The 18,619-nt window shown below is 42.5% G+C and overlaps 2 protein-coding genes across 5 annotated transcripts in view; one reads left to right on the top strand and one right to left on the bottom strand.

Annotated features, from left to right (window-relative positions):
• The window catches only part of GDAP1 (ganglioside induced differentiation associated protein 1), a 54,927-nt gene extending 46,991 nt beyond the window's left edge, over positions 1-7,936 (bottom strand). The window contains exon 1 of one of the 2 annotated variants that reach the window (XM_025394773.1): positions 7,831-7,936. The gene's annotated coding sequence lies outside the window, so the exon portion shown is untranslated. Of the gene's footprint in view, positions 1-7,490; positions 7,560-7,830 lie in introns of those variants that run through there. The other variant, XM_025394774.1, reaches the window with a different exon arrangement.
• Positions 7,614-18,619, top strand: part of JPH1 (junctophilin 1) — an 80,034-nt gene continuing 69,028 nt past the window's right edge. For all 3 annotated transcript variants that reach the window (XM_025394766.1, XM_025394765.1, XM_025394764.1), the window contains exons 1-2: positions 7,614-8,167; positions 13,461-14,220. In XM_025394766.1, coding sequence (XP_025250551.1) covers positions 7,789-8,167; positions 13,461-14,220 — 1,139 coding nt within the window. In that variant the 5' untranslated portion in view covers positions 7,614-7,788. The remainder of the gene's footprint in view (positions 8,168-13,460; positions 14,221-18,619) is intronic.

Here is an 18,619-nt window from a genome sequence, read left to right as displayed (position 1 = left end):
ATTGGAGCATTTAGTCCATTTACATTTAAGGTTAAGATTGTTATGTGTGAACTTGATCCTGCCATTATGATATTAACTGGTTATTTTGCTCATTAGTTGATGCAGTTTCTTCCTAGCCTCGATGGTCTTTACATTTTGGCATGTTTTTGAGATGGCTGGTACCGGTTGTTCCTTTCCATGTTGAGTGCTTCCTTCAGGGTCTCTTGTAAGGCAGGCCTAGTGGTGACAAAATCTCTAAGCATTTGCTTATCTGTAAAGGATTTTATTTCTCCTTCACTTATGAAACTTAGTTTGGCTGGATATGAAATTCTGGGTTTAAAATTCTTTTCTTTAAGAATGTTGAATATTGGCCCCCACTCTCTTCTGGCTTGGAGAGTTTCTGCCGAGAGATCTGCTGTGAGTCTGATGGGCTTCCCTTTGTGGGTAACCCGACCTTTCTCTCTGGCTGCCCTTAAGATTTTTTCCTTCATTTCAACTTTGGTGAATCTGGCAATTATGTGTCTTGGAGTTGCTCTTCTCGAGGAGTATCTTTGTGGCGTTCTCTGTATTTCCTGGATTTGAATGTTGGCCTGCCCTACTAGGTTGGGGAAGTTCTCCTGGATGATATCCTGAAGAGTGTTTTCCAACTTGGTTCCATTTTCCCCCTCACTTTCAGGCACCCCAATCAGACGTAGATTTGGTCTTTTTACATAATCCCATACTTCTTGCAGGCTTTGTTCATTTCTTTTTCTTCTTTTTTCTTTTGGTTTCTCTTCTCGCTTCATTTCATTCATTTGATCCTCAATTGCTGATACTCTTTCTTCCAGTTGATCGAGTCGGTTACTGAAGCTTGTGCATTTGTCACGTATTTCTCGTGTCATGGTTTTCATCTCTTTCATTTCGTTTATGACCTTCTCTGCATTAATTAGTCTAGCCGTCAATTCTTCCACTTTTTTTTCAAGATTTTTAGTTTCTTTGCGCTGGGTACGTAATTCCTCCTTTAGCTCTGAGAAATTTGATGGACTGAAGCCTTCTTCTCTCATCTCGTCAAAGTCATTCTCCGTCCAGCTTTGATCCGTTGCTGGCGATGAGCTGCGCTCCTTTGCCGGGGGAGATGCGCTCTTGTTTTTTGAATTTCCAGCTTTTCTGCCCTGCTTTTTCCCCATCTTTGTGGTTTTATCTGTCTCTGGTCTTTGATGATGGTGATGTACTGATGGGGTTTTGGTGTAGGTGTCCTTCCTGTTTGATAGTTTTCCTTCTAACAGTCAGGACCCTCAGCTGTAGGTCTGTTGGAGATTGCTTGAGGTCCACTCCAGACCCTGTTTGCCTGGGTAACAGCAGCAGAGGCTGCAGAAGATAGAATATTTCTGAACAGCAAGTGTACCTGTCTGATTCTTGCTTTGGAAGCTTCCTCTCAGGGGTGTACTCCACCCTGTGAGGTGTGGGGTGTCAGACTGCCCCTAGTGGGGGATGTCTCCCAGTTAGGCTACTCAGGGGTCAGGGACCCGCTTGAGCAGGGAGTCTGTCCCTTCTCAGATCTCAACCTCCGTGTTGGGAGATCCACTGCTCTCTTCAAAGCTGTCAGACAGAGTCGTTTGCGTCTGCAGAGGTGTCTGCTGCTTTGTTATTGTTTTCTGTGCCCTGCCCCCAGAGGTGGAGTCTACAGAGACAGGCAGGTTTCCTTGAGCTGCTGTGAGCTCCACCCAGTTCGAGCTTCCCAGCAGCTTTGTTTACCTACTTAAGCCTCAGCAATGGCGGGCGCCCCTCCCCCAGCCTGGCTGCTGCCTTGCCGGTAGATCACAGACTGCTGTAATAGCAATGAGGGAGGCTCCGTGGGTGTGGGACCCTCCCGGCCAGGTGTGGGATATGATCTCCTGGTGTGCCTGTTTGCTCAAAGCGCAGTATTGGGGTGGGAGTTACCCGATTCTCCAGGTGTTGTGTGTCTCAGTTCCCCTGGCTAGGAAAAGGGATTCCCTTCCCCCTTGCGCTTCTCAGGTGAGGCAATGCCTCGCCCTGCTTCAGCTCTCGCTGGTCGGGCTGCAGCAGCTGACCAGTACCGATCGTCCGGCACTCCCCAGTGAGATGAACCCAGTACCTCAGTTGAAAATGCCGAAATCACCGGTCTTCTGTGTCGCTGGCGCTGGGAGTTGAAGACTGGAGCTGCTCCTATTCGGCCATCTTGCTCCGCCCCCCAGAATTAGACTATTTCTAAATCAGACTCTTGGCTTCTAGGGCAGGATTGCCTAGTTATACAAGACAAGCCAACAAGTATCCAGCAACTATACAAAATTCTGCTACCATGAGGCTAATAGTTGGAATACAACAGATAACCTAAAGTTAAGGAGACTAGAAAGGGATAAGAAGAAAAACACACAGGGAATGACAAAGCTAAAGTGGTGGGAGATAAAGATGGAGAGGAGAAGCATGAGATATGGGCATCATCGAAGCCAAGGAGATGAGTGCTCACAAGTATCAAATTCACTGTTGCCACTAGCAGGATAGGAACTGAAGAGATGCCATCATATCTGTCAAACAGAAGGTCCCCAATGGCTAGACAAGCTTCACTAGACCAGTGAGAACAGAATCCAAATCAAGTAGTACATAAATCAGAGGCGGGGACGTAAAGACCAGAATACACTCTTTCAAGGTCTGCAGTTTCAAGTATAGACATAGAAGACTTAAGGAGATGACAGACTAGCAAATTAGGACTGTTTTAATACGGAAAACACAAGAGCTCGTTTTTTGGCTGAAAGAGAACAAATTAAAGCATATTTAAAAGAAAGAAGGTTAGGAGGCCAAGACATGTGGATTGCTTGAGGTCAGGAGTTCGAGATCAGCCTGGCCAACATGGTGAAACCCCGTCTCTACTAAAAATACAAAAATTAGCCAGGTGTGGTGGCACACACCTGTAGTTCCAGCTACTTGGGAGACTGAGGCAGGAGAATTGCTTGAACCCAGGAGGCAGCGGAGGTTATGGTGAGTCAAGATTGCACCACTCCACTCCAGCCTGGGGGACAGAGTGAGACTCCATCTCGAGAGAGAGAGAGAGAAGGAACTGACCCAGAACCTGGGGAGGAAAAAGGATATCTTTTCCTCTTGGAGGCAGGTGAATGGGAAGAGGAAGAAAATGGGAACCTATGTAAAGTTTTTGAAGAGAGGAAAGGTGCAAGTGTTCCTAGCTCCTTCTTCCTCTGTAAGACAGAAGACAGTGTCCTCTGCTCAGCAGGAGAAAGCTGGGATGGAGATGGGCTCCAAGATGGCGATAAACATCTGGAAGTTGCCTGGGAAAAGTTGTGCTATGTAGCATGGAGGACTTTGATGAGAACCAATGGTGTATTCAGTGACAGTGGCAATGAGGGAATGCTGTCAGAGTGGAATTATAAAATCCCAGTTTACAATTTTCAGCTGGACCTTTACTCTCAAATTCCAGAGAGTTGGCCTTACCAGACCTTACTTGCTGGATCAAAGTAAGGTCCAGGCTATGTCCGAGGCCTGAGTGAATAGTGTAAGTCTCAAAAGGGGGTGTTACTGAACAACGGCTGTCAGAGGTAGGAGAAAAATGGGCATTATTTACTTATCCACTTATTTTTAATTTTTGACCTCTCCTATCTAATTGCCTACTGATCATCTCTGGGGTATACTTCTGGACCATTCTCTCCTAAATAAATATATCTTCCCCAGCCCCCGTAATTTACTGTCCTTCCTCCTTTAAAAAAAAAAAAAAAAAAAAATCTAGACAGCAACATTATCATTAACCCAGGCAGTTAATCTTAAAAAATAAGAAAGAAAAGTCATCTTTACCACATCTTTTTGTTCTCCGCTGAGCATTTGAAAGCTCTCAATGTGTTCTCTTCCTCTCTCCAATTAAGGACAGGAATAAAGAACCTCCTCTAAAGTCACACAGACCTGGGTTTGAATCCTTCCTCAATCATTTCTACCTTGAATAATTCTGGGCATATGAATAAGCTAAACTTTATTTTCTCCTTCTGTAAAATGGTTGTATGACTAGTACAAATCATCTACAATTATGAGATTTAAATGAATTCATACCTGTAAAGAAAAGCTTAGTATGGTATCTGTCACACAGTAGTTACCATAAAAGATTTGAAGACCATTAATCTTGAAATTCTCTTCCTCTTCTGATTTCACGCTGCCTGCAAAGTTTCTCACCATATTTCTTAATTTTTATATTTATCATGGACAAATTTCTTGAATGTTTGTGAATGCTATATTGCAAATAGTCAAATTTTGATTATTTGATTTTATAAATCAAGATGTTAATACTTTTTGACTTATCTATCAAGTGATTTTAATTGTATGTGCTTTTCTACACACTTTGAATCATGGTCTTTAGACGATAAACACATACAGACTGGCTTTTAGTCATTTGTAAAGTTTCTATTAACAACTCTCAATAATCAGTCTTTTTTCTTTCTTTCTTTCTTTTTTTTCTTATTTAGAGATGGGGGTCTTCCTATTTTGCCCAGGCTGGTCTCAAACTCTTGGGCTTAAATGATCCTCCTGCCTCAGCCTCCCAAAGTGCTGGGATTACAGGCAAGAGTCACCTCATCCAACCAATAATTAATCTAATATGTAAATAAAATGAAGTCACCAATAAATTTTTAAATGCACCTTCATTTTTTAAAAGACATCATTAAATCCCAGCAAAACATCCTTACTAATATGTTGTTAATTGGTCATAGTCACACTCAAAATAGCTTACAATATGTTATAAAATTTTTTAGAATGGAACTATATAGTAACTGGGTTTTCAACATGGAGGAAAACAAACTGCTAGGGTAGTTGCTGGCCCCTGGATTTTCATGGCCTCTCCCACTCCACCTGTCAAACCAACATTCACATTCTCTTCTTACTAATCCCTTCTTAAAGCTAAATTCAACTCCCCCTTATCCAGGGCAAAGGTTCAGAGGGAGAGGGAAAATAAGGACATTAACCCTGACTATTAAACTGCAACATTATTCCACTGTCTACTATCTGCTACCCCATCACTCTCAGCACCTCTTCCTCTTCCTAGTTCTCTCTCCCAGTCTTCTCCAACCATTACTATTGACCCTGAACACTTACATGAACACATACGTCTTCGTGACTGGGGAAACATTCCATTGTGATGGCAGCTGGTAAATGGAAGCATGGCCTATATGGTCATTTGCCAAAAATTGTTTAGTAATTTACCAAAAATACTAACTTTCTTTCATAAAGAAGGTCAACATCAGAGCTAGGCTAGGATTAAGATTTGTTAAAATTTAATCATAGCTATCTGGTGGTAAAGTCTCACTTTTAATTAAGGTTTTTCGCAAGGCATCTATTAGGGATAGCCACAGGAAAAGTAAGCAATAAATGGCCATGTCTTTTTTCCTCCCCAAATCTCCATATTCAAACCAGATGTATGTGTACCTCACACCACAAATGGACTAGATATCCATTACAGAAGCTGGAAACTTATTTCATGCTGTATGTTCCAGAAAATCCCTCATTTACATGACAACTAATTAGAAAGAGTAATAAATAAATACATAAAGGTTTCCCAAATTTATCCCCTTAAAGAACATATATGGGTCCTAACACACCGGGTGGGTCCAACAACAATAAGAGGTTAAGGGACAAAGACTACTCTGTGATGAAATCTAGTTTAGAAAGAGACTCCCCCATTCAAAATATTGACTTGATCAACCACACCTTTTCTCATATTATACAGAACCTCAAAATATATGGGAACACATCTTTCTACATTAGCTCCTGATTCTGGGGTATCCCCTAACAGGGAAGTGGAATTATGGCTCAGCCGCAAAGCCCTGGCCCTCATCTTCCCAGCGGCCTAAATCAATCCCCAGTCCAGGACAAGATGCTTCGAGAGATGCATAATTATTTCAGGCCACTAGGGTAAGCACTATTCCTGGCAATTCTGCCGGCAGTGCCATGGATGAGGGCTTCTAATTCTCTTTGGTGATTTGGTTCCGCATAAACTGAGATTTTTCTTTCAGTTTTTCAGCCAGATAAGCAGGAAAAGTCGGCTCTCATCCTTAGAGAGAGGCAATCAAGGTTAATTGGAGTTCCTTTTCTGTGCAGTTTAGTCTACTTTTTCCCAGGCTGTCTTCCTGACACCTGTCCTTATATCTATATCTGATTATCAAATACTTAGTGAGAGAACATTTGGCAGCTTCTGATGCTCACATAGTCATCCCAAGGCCTCTCAGTTTAAGAAATAACAGGAATACACTTCAAATCAGTTTCCTTGAGAGGCCAACCTGAGACCCTAGGCTGTGAACGCGAGAGAAGTGTCTCCCATGGGTATTTTGAGGGTGAAGTGAAGAATAATGCTTTTTCTCACCAGAGACAATGCTGATTCAACTTGCCTATTACCAAATCTCTAATTTTTGGTTTAGCACTGAAGCCACAATATACTCAGTTATTACCTAACATAGAAAGAAAAGCAAATCTTGTCATTCCCATTCGGAAGATGGTGAAATCGAGGTTTAAAAGTTTAGAAGAGTTGTCTAAAGTGAATTCGACAAAGCAGTGTTGTAGCTAGAAAGTAGATCAGCTGACATCTGTCCCTGGTTTTGTAGGTCACAGTTTCTTTGCAAGTTTAGAGCAGTGTTTTACTTACCATATTCCTCCTTGCAAACTTGTTTACTTTCTCAAACAGTGGATACCACTGGAGAGGTGTGCATTCCAGACACTTATACAATATACACAGACCGAGCCGTCTACCTGTTGGGCACACAGCTCCAAACTCAAGAATCTCTAAGGTTGTTAAGAAGCATAAACGAGACAGGAGAGGTAGCAGGCTCTAATGTAAAAGGAATATCCTGTACCGCTTCAAAGGCCGATTAAAAAATCCTCTTCACCACTATTAATAAAAAACTAACCAATATATTCTGTGCTTTTTCAAACTGTACTGCTCACCCTCAGTGTCTTCATTAAATAAATGCAAACACGTGTGCTTTGAAACGGGTAGGTGTAAAAGAACACTGCACAATTATATCTAGGCTGCCGCAGATTTACATCACATGCATACATATATCTAGGAGATATCAATTCACGATGACAGCTGAGCATGACAAATGCAACAGTACACAAGTTGGAACGCTGAAAACAATGCAACTACAAACCCCATGCAGACAAACACGCACACAATGAGTTTTCCCTCAACACACACGTGGCCGCACTCACAGGAGCTTAATCACATTGAAAAACCCCAAACACAAACACCGGAGGCTCCAGCGCCCGCGAGCAGCCCCCACACAGGCAGCCGCGCCTTCATCTCCAGGCAGGGATTCTCGTGCGTCCCCGGGTACACTCGCCCTCCCACCGGCATCCCACTGCGAGAACACATGAGCGCCAGCCGGTCCCCGCGCGCGCCCGCCCGCCGGGGAAGCGGCGGCTCCCGGGGCTGGGGGCAGGGCCCGGTGGGGCGGGAGCGCCGCGGGGCCGGGCCTCGGCGCCCGGGGAGGGGACGAGGGGCGGGCGCGGGGCGGCGCCCGGCTCACGTGGGCGGGCGGGAGCAGCTGAAGGTCCGCTCGGCAGCCTGGGCTGTCCTCTCGCGCGCGGCGCTGGCCGGGGCGGCGGCGGCGAAGGAGGAGGAGGAGGAGGAAGGCGGCGGTGGCGGCGGCAAAAGAGGAGGGAGGACGGGGGCGGCGTCGGACTGGAGCCGAGCGGCGGCGCGAGCTGCCCAGGGCGCTGTCGTGAGCTCGCCCGCCGGGCCCCCACCCCCGAGCTACACCCTGCCGTGCCCAGCACTGCCCGCGTCCGTGCCCCTGCGGGGAGCGCGCCGGGGCTGCCCCCCGAATGACGGGCGGAAGGTTCGACTTCGACGATGGCGGCACCTACTGCGGCGGCTGGGAGGAGGGCAAGGCGCACGGGCATGGCATCTGCACGGGGCCCAAAGGCCAGGGCGAGTACTCGGGCTCCTGGTCGCACGGCTTCGAGGTTGTCGGAGGCTACACCTGGCCCAGCGGCAATACCTACCAGGGCTACTGGGCGCAGGGCAAGCGGCACGGGCTGGGGGTGGAGACGAAGGGCAAGTGGATGTACCGGGGGGAGTGGTCACATGGTTTCAAGGGGCGCTACGGGGTCCGGCAGAGCCTGTGCACCCCCGCTCGCTACGAGGGTACCTGGAGTAACGGGCTGCAAGACGGGTACGGCGTGGAGACCTACGGGGACGGAGGTGAGCGGCGTGGCGGGCGGCTCGGCTCCTCCGCGAGCTGGTGCGGTGGGCTCTGCCCTCGCTGTGGGGAAGTGGGGAGGACGCCGGGTGCACGTGTCCGGAAACCCGCCAAAACACCTGGGGGCGCCTCCCGCCCGCGCCCGCCCTTCCCAGAGGCGGCGCTGGGGCCGGACTGGGGCGCCAGGGCTGGATCTGACCCCGTTCTTGGAGCGGACCAGCGGACCGTGTGTCCACACTCAGGGGAGCTAGGCGTGAATGTACCTGGCCGGCGCCAGCGCTGCGCGCCACCGGGAGGGAGCGCCGCCCGGGAGGGTTGGACTGGAGAGAGGACGCTGTCACTTGAGCCCGTCACATTACGTTCCTGATCCCTCCCTCTCCCGGCTGGGTTTGAAATCGCCACTCCCGTGAAGTTAGAGCGAACACCCTGAGCGGGTGAGGCTGGAGGTCCGTGCTGACCGCTCCCCGGATTGGTTTCACGTGGAATCGTATTTCGCTCCTGGTCCTCTAGTAGCCTAAAGATAGAAGCCAGAACCCCGTAACTAGGATGTTGGGGAATTGTACCTTATTTGGGGGTGCATTTGGAAACGTCCGAGTTATGGGAGCAGAAAGGCCACCTGATGCAGGTGGAGTTCAGAGTGTGAGAGTTCCTAGTTTTCATTCCATTCCTTGAAATATTGGTCTTAAAAGAGTAGCAGTCTTTGCTGACCTGGAGATCTTGGACAAATTACTAGCAAGATATTTTAGAAATGGGCAATGAAGTCTACATTGAAAAAAATACAATTGGCAGGTGTGTTCCTATGCTGCTAAGTTAGCAGCTACTTTACTCCTGAGAATGGCAATACTGAAACAGAAATTTGCATTATGTATGACCTAAGCAGTATGCCTGGCTGTGAACAAAGATCACCTTCTTTTAAGATTTAACAATATTTGCCAAAGGGATTGTGTATATACCAGGACAGAAGTTCCTCTTTTATTAGGAAAAGTATACATTACTGAAACAGGTGTCAAAACCTGATGAATCTCCTTGTGTAATACGCTGAGAAAGATATTCATGAATAGCTTATGCTTTAGCAAAGTGCATTTCCCGATAAACATAATCATATTTAGTTGAAAAGGGTTGTAGGAGGCGACATCACTTTTTGGAATTAAGCAGCTCAGAGTTGGAGGATATTAAAGGGATGTAATTAAAAGTTTCTCCAGCCCACTGCAACCCCATTTATACCATTGCTTATATAAAAGCTTACACAATTTGTACACTTCACTTAGTCAGAACACTTGGGCCGTGTTTCAAATGCAAAATGGCAGAATGGTAGAACTTGCTAAAAAGGACATCTTTTCATCCTACAGTATAAATTAAGTGTATGGTTCTCATGGATTAAAAGAAAAAAACGTTCTCTAATACTTTTCTGTGGGGCTGAGTACCGAGTTTCACAATAGTTAATTAGGACCCTTAAATGTTCTGAATGGGCATAAAGTACGTGGTTGACAGCGCTATAAATATATTAGTTTGTGACTGGATTTTGTTGGAGGCCCCAGCTCTACTGTATAACTAAATTCCATGCTCAAAAGTAGAAAGCAAAATTTATTTTTTTAAATGTGTGCATTGTTTTATAATCTTTTAAGAAGGCCAGGGATGGTTCTCTTCAGTTTTGGAAAGTTGAAAATAGTCTCCTTTTAAAGATGCTATTCATTAAACACACTCTCTTGGTTTAGAGTATTCATTATACCTAGTAATCAAAATATATATAGCACAGTAGAGGTTGTCTGTGTACATGTCGTAGAAGCCCAAATAAGTCTCCAGAATGATTTTATGAATAATCTGCCTTCAGTTTTAAAATAAACTTTAAAAAAAAAAAAAAAACTTAAAACTTGGCATCATGCTAGGTGGTACTGTGGTTTTCTTCTTCTACCAAAAAAAATCTAATATGCTACAGTTAGGAAGAAAAACCTTAAAAATCACGACTGAATGTCTACTCTGTGCTAATGGATTTTCTGCTGTCTCATATGTAACTTTATTTCATTAGAAAGTCCTCAATCATAAAAGGGGAGTCTAAAGCAAGTGTATTGCTATAACTTATTTCATACAAAGGTTTTGGCCAAAATAGGAATATTACTAAAAAATTAGCTTCTTTTCTGCTGTTCTCACTAAGGAGTTAGCTTGTTTTTGTCTCCACTCTCCCCATCGCCACATGTCCATCCCTGTACACCCTGTATCAGATTCAGGGAAAATCTGATTCCGTGTTTTTTTGTGGTGACATTAAACTGGAGGAGGAAGGAAGCAGTAATTTCATGTGAGAAGTATCACTTATTTTATTAGTGATTTGTGTATGATATGTTGCTGAAATAGAAACCCCCTGAATATCAACAATACGTTAGTCTCATACTCATGAAATCCAAATCTAGGTGCCCAGAATTTTTTGTGCTAATTCTGATCTGTACTTTGTTTTTTCACTTGCCGTAAAACTATTGAAAATTTCTGGGAAAACATAATGTTTTGTTAACTAGATGCATACTTGCACATACCCATTCGGAGCATATAAACTGAAGTTTGGCATAGTGCAGTGCAGATTTGACTGAAACTCCTAAACTGGATGCCTTCCACTACAAGATTGTGTAGTTAAAACGACTAAATCTTAAAAATTAGCTCCCAAATGAACACAGTTTAAAACTGGTAAAAGTAATTTTTATACTTGTGAAATATGCATCTACATTTTAGGAATCAAGAGGAACTAATTAGAACTTTATTTGAGCAGCAGGGAGAAGTTGGAACCCACCTGCTTCATAAAGAAATAGGCCCTTTTTTTTTCTAGGTTCATTGACTAAACTAAACCTATTTTAAATTTCAGATGAACTGCTAACAGTTTGACTGTAAATTGGTTTCTAGCAATTCGGTGGAGGAATTCTTTCATATACTGTGATTTAACAAAATGGGAGAGGAATGTGGCCAATGCTCTTGTCCCCCCTTCCCTGTTTGACAGTTAAGCAGAGACTTAAACTTTCTAATTATTGCTGTTGCCTTAAACAGCTTGGATTTTCAAGCCATACTTTTTTGGAAATTCTAAATACTGTACTAGTTATATTTTTGAAGATAACAGTTTAAGGAAACTAGCTGTTAATTTTCCATCAGTGTTAAACATTTACCAAGATGGTATGGTTGTATTTTAAAAGTGTAGATACTTATTGATATCAAACAACATCTCTGCAAATTGTTCTAGCAAAATTAACTTGTCATTCTAGACAAAAGTTAGGAGGATATGATTACAACTTTCTTTTAACCAACAAAATATTAAAAATAAGGTGGTTTATTTTAGTACGTTCAAGCCAGATTGTGAAACTTTCATCCTAGAATTTAAATTTTACCCGTCTAGGCAAAGGAAAAATCAAAGTCAAAATTTCCTAAGAATTCCATTCCCATTCCTGTTGAGATGGCGGTATTTGGAGATGGCCAATATTCAGTAGGAATCTTCTTAGCCTGAAATGTTTTACATGACTATCTTATCCTCTTGGGTTAATCTTTCGGAGAAAACTATGGGCCACCCACCTCCTCAGAAGTTCATAGATGTCAGGTTAAGACTTCACATCTACCCAGAATATGACAGTTAGAGTACCAGACCCACTTAGTATTTCATTGTATATCTACTATTGCCTATGTCACCTACGTCAGAATGAACAAAAAGAGAAGGTAGTCTTGAAATTGGTCAAAACTGTTGACTTGGGAGTCGTTATGGTTTTAACTTTTAAGTGCAATGAAATAACCAGCCATTGTTAACACAGTTATATAAAACCACTAGCATTTTTGCTCAGTGATTTAAAAATGAATATATGCCATGCAGTGGAAATCTGTACATGGCAATATAAAATGCAAAGTGACTGCAGGGTAGATCTATATAATCAGAAATGGAAAGAGGTCAAGACAGACTAATCATTATTTGTTTTCCATGACATTGTGAATTGTTATGAATAACACAGAAGTAATTACATTTAAAATTTTCTAGATAGCTTCTTTTGAGGGATACTGTAAATTAAAATTTACCCTTAATTAAAGGAAATGGCCTTGATTTTGAAAAGAAACTTCTAAATTCCCTAATTTAACATTCATTTCCTCCTAAGATTATTTTAAAACCTGTACCAGGTTATTTTTTAATGTCTTTGTTTATTTAGTAGCAAAATATTCACTACAAATGCTTTAGATGACAGATTATCCTGAAAAAGCATAATATTTGTTGACAGAGTGATCTGGTATCAACATTGTAATAGTGTCAAATATACCTTTTCTCTGAGATGAAGTCCAAAATGGTAACAGTAAAAGATTTCATCTGGCCTTACATCAGTTTCTCCAAGGGTAAAGGGTATACCTTTTAGCCACCATAGCTTTTTAATGTCAACATAGTCATCAAACACCCTCTGTCCACAAACACAGACCACAGGACACATGAGAATTTTGTGTTCTGGTATGAAGTAATTCTGCCCTCAGGGTGCTTCTAGTCTGTGGTGTGATTTACAATGCAGTGGCAGCTAGGAAAATCCATAGAGGATGCAGAGATTTGGCAAATGACATGGCACAAAGCTTTGACCTTTTCACTTAGAAGCACAAAAATGTTAAATTGCTCATTTTTTTTCATAATAGTTCACTGTATTCATAATATATATTGTGGTTGTCAATTCACTCTTAGCTCAAAAAGGTTCACCCAAATTCAAATGATAATCCTGAATATTCAACAGTTTTCTCTACACTAAAAAAAGAGATGCTGAATGTAGCAGAAAATTTAAGACGTTCATTTGATGACTGTGTCCCAAGTATTCAGATTTAAGCCTCTGTGCTTTTTGGAATGTTATACTGACATAGACCTAAAAGTCATTTTTTAGAGTTTTCCAGCTAAATTAGTAATATTAGAATAAAATGTACAAATAGAATTCATTTCATATTCTCCTGTTTCCTTGTCTTCTTCCTAAGAGGAATTTTTGATGCATTAATTTCAGAGGAGAATGTTGTTTTCCAGTGTTCACTTTTTGTATTAGAAAGTACTGGTTTTTCTCTGAAATACTTGCATAATTTTTTAATGAAAAGCAAAAATTATCTGACTACTGGAAAATTCTGTGCAATGACATTAAAACCTTACCCCCAAAATTACAGGGCGGGGATTCACAAGTGGATGCAAAGTATCCTCCAGGGTTGACTTGGAAATGGTCAGATTTGACCTTGGGCAGGCCTGCGCCAGTGTGCGCTGGGTGGTGCAGGTGATTGCGCAGCTTCTGCTGCTGACTCACGGTGCTTTCTTGCGGTCTCTCCAAGGTACCTACCAGGGCCAGTGGGCCGGAGGTATGCGGCATGGCTACGGAGTGCGCCAGAGCGTGCCCTACGGCATGGCCACGGTGATACGCTCGCCGCTGCGCACCTCGCTGGCCTCGCTGCGCAGCGAGCAGAGCAACGGCAGCGTGCTCCACGACGCCGCGGCCGCCGCTGACAGCCCGGCTGGTACCCGCGGTGGTTTCGTGCTCAACTTCCACGCAGACGCTGAACTAGCGGGCAAGAAGAAGGGCGGCCTTTTCCGGAGGGGCTCACTTCTCGGAAGCATGAAACTCCGCAAGTCCGAATCAAAGTCTTCCATCTCGAGCAAGCGCAGCTCTGTCCGCAGTGACGCGGCCATGAGCAGAATTAGTTCCAGCGATGCCAACTCCACGATCAGCTTCGGCGATGTAGATTGTGATTTTTGCCCGGTGGAAGACCACGTGGACGCCACCACCACGGAAACATACATGGGCGAGTGGAAGAACGACAAGCGCAACGGCTTCGGCGTTAGCGAGCGCTCCAATGGCATGAAGTATGAAGGGGAGTGGGCAAATAACAAGAGGCATGGATATGGCTGTACCGTGTTTCCTGACGGCTCCAAAGAAGAGGGAAAATACAAAAATAATATTCTGGTCCGTGGGATAAGGAAGCAGCTTATACCAATAAGACATACAAAAACTAGGGAGAAGGTGGACAGAGCAATTGAAGGCGCCCAAAGGGCAGCTGCCATGGCGAGAACCAAAGTGGAAATAGCAAATTCAAGGTAAGTAAATGCAGGGTGGTTGGTTTTGCCGGGTTGGTCAGAACAATGGAGTATCAAATATTATGTTTGTCTGCCGGTGACATTGCTAAATGCGTTCTACAACTGCTAAAAAAATCAAAGGTGGAAAATGATTACACTCAGTAGAGTCAAAGTCAGAAATGTACCTGCACTGTTCTGCAACTTCCCATTGTCAAAAAATGTTGAAGGCACTTTGAGCTCCCCTTCCCATTCTAAATTACTTCCCTCATGTTAAATAGCGTGAGGGAGTTCACTGAGACCTTGTGCTCATCTTCCTGAGCCCGGGAAGTTGCTGTTTTCTTTTTTTTTTTTTTTTTTTCCTTGTTTTAAGAAGGACCTCTGAAATGCTGCCATGGAAAGCATTGTGTTTTGTGTGCCAAAAGAAAATAGCAATCCACGTAGAAACATACCTACTATAGATGTGTATCTTTATTCAGATATTTACATTGGAGGTATGCACACTAAGCCTAGCTTATACAATTCAGATTCTATGAAGTCTTATAGGTAAAATTGGTTTTGAGACAGCCACCAAAATCTACATATGGCAAAAGTGGAAAATAACATGAGAAAATCTGGCATGCATTGTTTAAAACAACAGCTATATGGGAAAGGCCAAGAGACCTACGAGAATCGCCACATTCTATGCAGAAGAGATTAGGTCACTGGTGTATTAAAAGGAAAGGGGTGGAGAGAACCTACAACCTGACATGGACAGATGGGACTCTCAATGTGCCAAGGTTGGAAGAAAGAAGAGCAGTAGAGAAGGGCTGGAGTGAGTAGGAGAAAACCGGTGAATAATAGATTGACAAGTGGGGTGTATGTGTGGGCACAGAAGGACTGTGTGCTTGAAGTTTTACCATTAATAGCTGGTTTCAGGGATCCAGCAAGAGGGATGGAGAAATCTATGGGGAATAAAGTTCTATTAGGGAAGGATATTATAGGTGAGACAAAAAGAAAAAGGTGTGGTTATAAATGGAAAATTTTATTTTTAGTCTTATTTAAGTGGGTACTGACTAGCCACAGCTTTGTAAGACTTGAAGCATAAATTTAGCATAGAATGTTAAAAATCCTGTTTCTGCTTCAATAACACTCTTCCACAGAAGTAAACGCCCTTTTGAAACCACAAAATGTTAGCATGTCTTCAAGTTTTTGTTATTGGCATTGAATTAATGAACCTCCCCTTTTTTTTTTTTTGGTGGAGCCATAATGAAATTTCCACTGTTCGAACTTTTTAATGTACAAAAAAAAAAAAAAAAAAAAAATGGTGACATCATATGGTTCAACTTCTAGAGTTCTTTTTTTTAAATGCCCCTACTTGAAAAATAAATAGGGCTACTAAATAAGGTTGCATTTTTTGCATTACTTTTAGATATAATATTATATATTATGTTAAAAGGCTTCAAGGTTTTCATCTTTATCCAAAACTAATTTCATTTCAAAGCTAGTATTTTTTGTTGATCAGCACAAACTTTCGTGAAGGGTCTCTCTCTCTCTCCTGTCTTCTCTACTAGGCATCTTTTACTTCAGATCACAGTTTTGGATCTACTTTGCTTTTCAGTTTGCTTATGGATCAGATACTCAGCACATCTAATCTTGCTGGCTTACTTTTAGACCTAGTGATATACATGTTGTTAGGCCCTAACCTCTAATTTTAAATGCACACTTGGATTCTTCCATGTTGTTTTCTCGTTACAACTTAGTGATATGCTAAAGGCAGATCAGTCTTGGCAGGTGAAAAATGAACCTGTGCAGAACACTTTAATAAACAACTTGTGATTAGTTTCCATTGGAGGAGTTCATATAACACAAAGCGACTAGCAATGCAGAGATGATCTCTGATTATGCTAGTATCGTAAAACTCTCACCTAAGTCCTAGCCATGTTCTCTCTGTTGAAAGTCTTTTGGGGGTAGTAGTATTTCATTTGAGAATACTGTATTGTGTAGTTATAACCAAGAGATCTTTAGTTTAAGACCTTACACTTTTAGCCAGTTAGTTACTTCATAAAGATTTCACTTAGCTATGTTTAAAATGCTTAATTCATTATGCAAATGAAAGAGGCCAGTTACAGAAAAACAAATACTCCATGGTCTGACTTAATCAAATACTTCAGTGACCTGACTTTATCTAAAATGATCAAACTTACAGAAACCTAGAGTGAAGTGGTGGTTGCCAGGGACTGTAGGGTGGGGAAAATGGAAGGTTGCTGTTCAATGGATACAAAGTTTCAGTTACTCAAGATAAGTAAGTTGTGAAGATCTGCACTACAACATTGTGCCTATACTTAACAATACTGTATTTTGCATTGAAGACTTTGTCAAGGCCCGGTGCTATGGTACATGCCTATAATACTAGCACTTTGGGATGCTGAGGCAGAAGGATCTCTCGAGCCCAGGAGTTCAAGACCAATCTCTGCAACATAGTGAGACCCCCGTCTCTACAAAAAATAAGAAAATTAGCGGGACATGGTGGTGCATACGTGTAGTCCTAGCTATTCGGGAGACTGAGGTGAGAGGATGACTTGAGCCCCAGAGGTCGAGACTGCAGTGAGCCGTGATTGCGCCACTGCACTCCAGCCTGAGTGTCACAGCAAGACCCTGTCTCAAAAAAAAACCAAACAAGAAAAAGAATTTGTTAAGAAGGTAGGTCTCATGTTAAGTGTTCTTACCACAATAAATAAAATACTGTTCGGATGACACAATCAACAGCTTAAAAATATTCAATTAACCTTCTATATTTTACTTACCTTCATTGTTTTAGTTATTTTCCCAGATACCTTACTATTATACAATGAATACTTCCAATTAGAGCTTTGTAACTTGTTTTTGGAGAAAGCAGTTAAAGGAATGACATTTCCCTTATAATAGCTCTGATTTTAGAGTCCTACAGTCTTTTAAAACCCTTAAAAATAAGAAAAGATTCTTTCAAGATTTGCTGCCTGGGAGATAGGACTTTTAGCTACGTTATTGTCATTAACCATGGCTCTTTCTAATGCCAGAATATCTACACAGTATCTGTACAGAACATCTATATGACTCCTCTGTGGTTGCTGTTATCAATGTTTTTGTTTTTAAAACTACTGAAAATGTAAGAACATAAGATGACACTCTTCCCACCTAGCCCAGTGCAGACAGAAGAAAAACTAGAAACTAAGTCTCTTGGCAGCTGCTGCTGTTGAAGTCACAGTTCATCATTAGCAACAAAAGGAGATGATCAATGAATAGTTATCGACTATTCAGTTTGTCCACCCAGTTGGTGTAAATCACTATTCTCGGCAACATAGTGAGACCACATCTCTACAAAAAATAAGAAAATTAGCCAGGTGTGGTGGTGTACGCCTGTAGTCCTGGCTACTCAGGAGACTGAGGTGGAAGGATGGCTTGGTAGAGAAGACTGAAGGCCCCCAGTTTCAGATGTGGAAAGGCCAAGAGAGAGCATCTCGTCCAAGCCCCTCACATTCAGAGGCAGAGACTGAGGCTGTCCCCAAGATCCCAACACTCCCTGTAATGTTTTCATTTCATTTATGTTATTTCTTATGCTTTAGGGACTTTTATTTATTATTTAAGTCCCAGGGAAATGGACGCACCCTTGTACCATCATCCTATTTTATATTGAAGCAAAGGTTCAAGTTGACTCTAAGGGAAAACAATTATATTCTCCAATAATGTCTCCAGGAGACACAGAATACCTACCATCTTTGGCCCGAAGATTCCTGAAAGCATGGTGGATCTGTGGACCTTTGCTTTGTTTCTCTGAAGAGGGAGTTGTGTTACTCCGCAGTAAACACATACAGGAGGCTTGTTTCAGAAGGCTTATTATGGGCCCCTGTATAATTCCGACAGATCAAGGACTATGCGGATGATGTAACAGTAGATAGTAGATATCACATAGTTGATATAGAGTATTTAATAGATTCCAGTGGGTTAACACTTAGAGTCAAGACCATAAGAGATACTTATAATTTACTGACTCCTGGGACTTATTTTTAGTCCTCTGCTCTGCTCCAAAAGGCACTGTGTTTATAAGATTTACAAAATTTTATTTCCCTTTTGTCATAGTACTGAGGGTACAAATCATCATCTGGGATTGAGAGTGTCAACATTTTTTTTTTAAGAAATGTTCAAAAGGTGGAAGAGCAACTCTAAATATCTCAAGAAATGAGTATACCTAGCAGCTACTGAGACCGCTCCATGCCAGTAGCTGACATACCACCTCTAGTTCTGGATCCCAGCTGCTCTGCTCTTAGATGAAGGTGCTACTCTGACAGATAGATGTTAGAACTGGGGAGAGTGGAGCCAGTTCCTAAGCCCAGGCTCCATGGTATTTCCTTTGTGCACCCTTGATGGTAATTTGGCCAACCAGACCCTTTTGAGTAACTGGAGT

This window comes from Theropithecus gelada, chromosome 8 (genome assembly GCF_003255815.1).
Source record: "Theropithecus gelada isolate Dixy chromosome 8, Tgel_1.0, whole genome shotgun sequence".
Taxonomy (NCBI): domain Eukaryota; kingdom Metazoa; phylum Chordata; class Mammalia; order Primates; family Cercopithecidae; genus Theropithecus; species Theropithecus gelada.
This window is presented reverse-complemented; position numbering and strand designations above follow the sequence as displayed.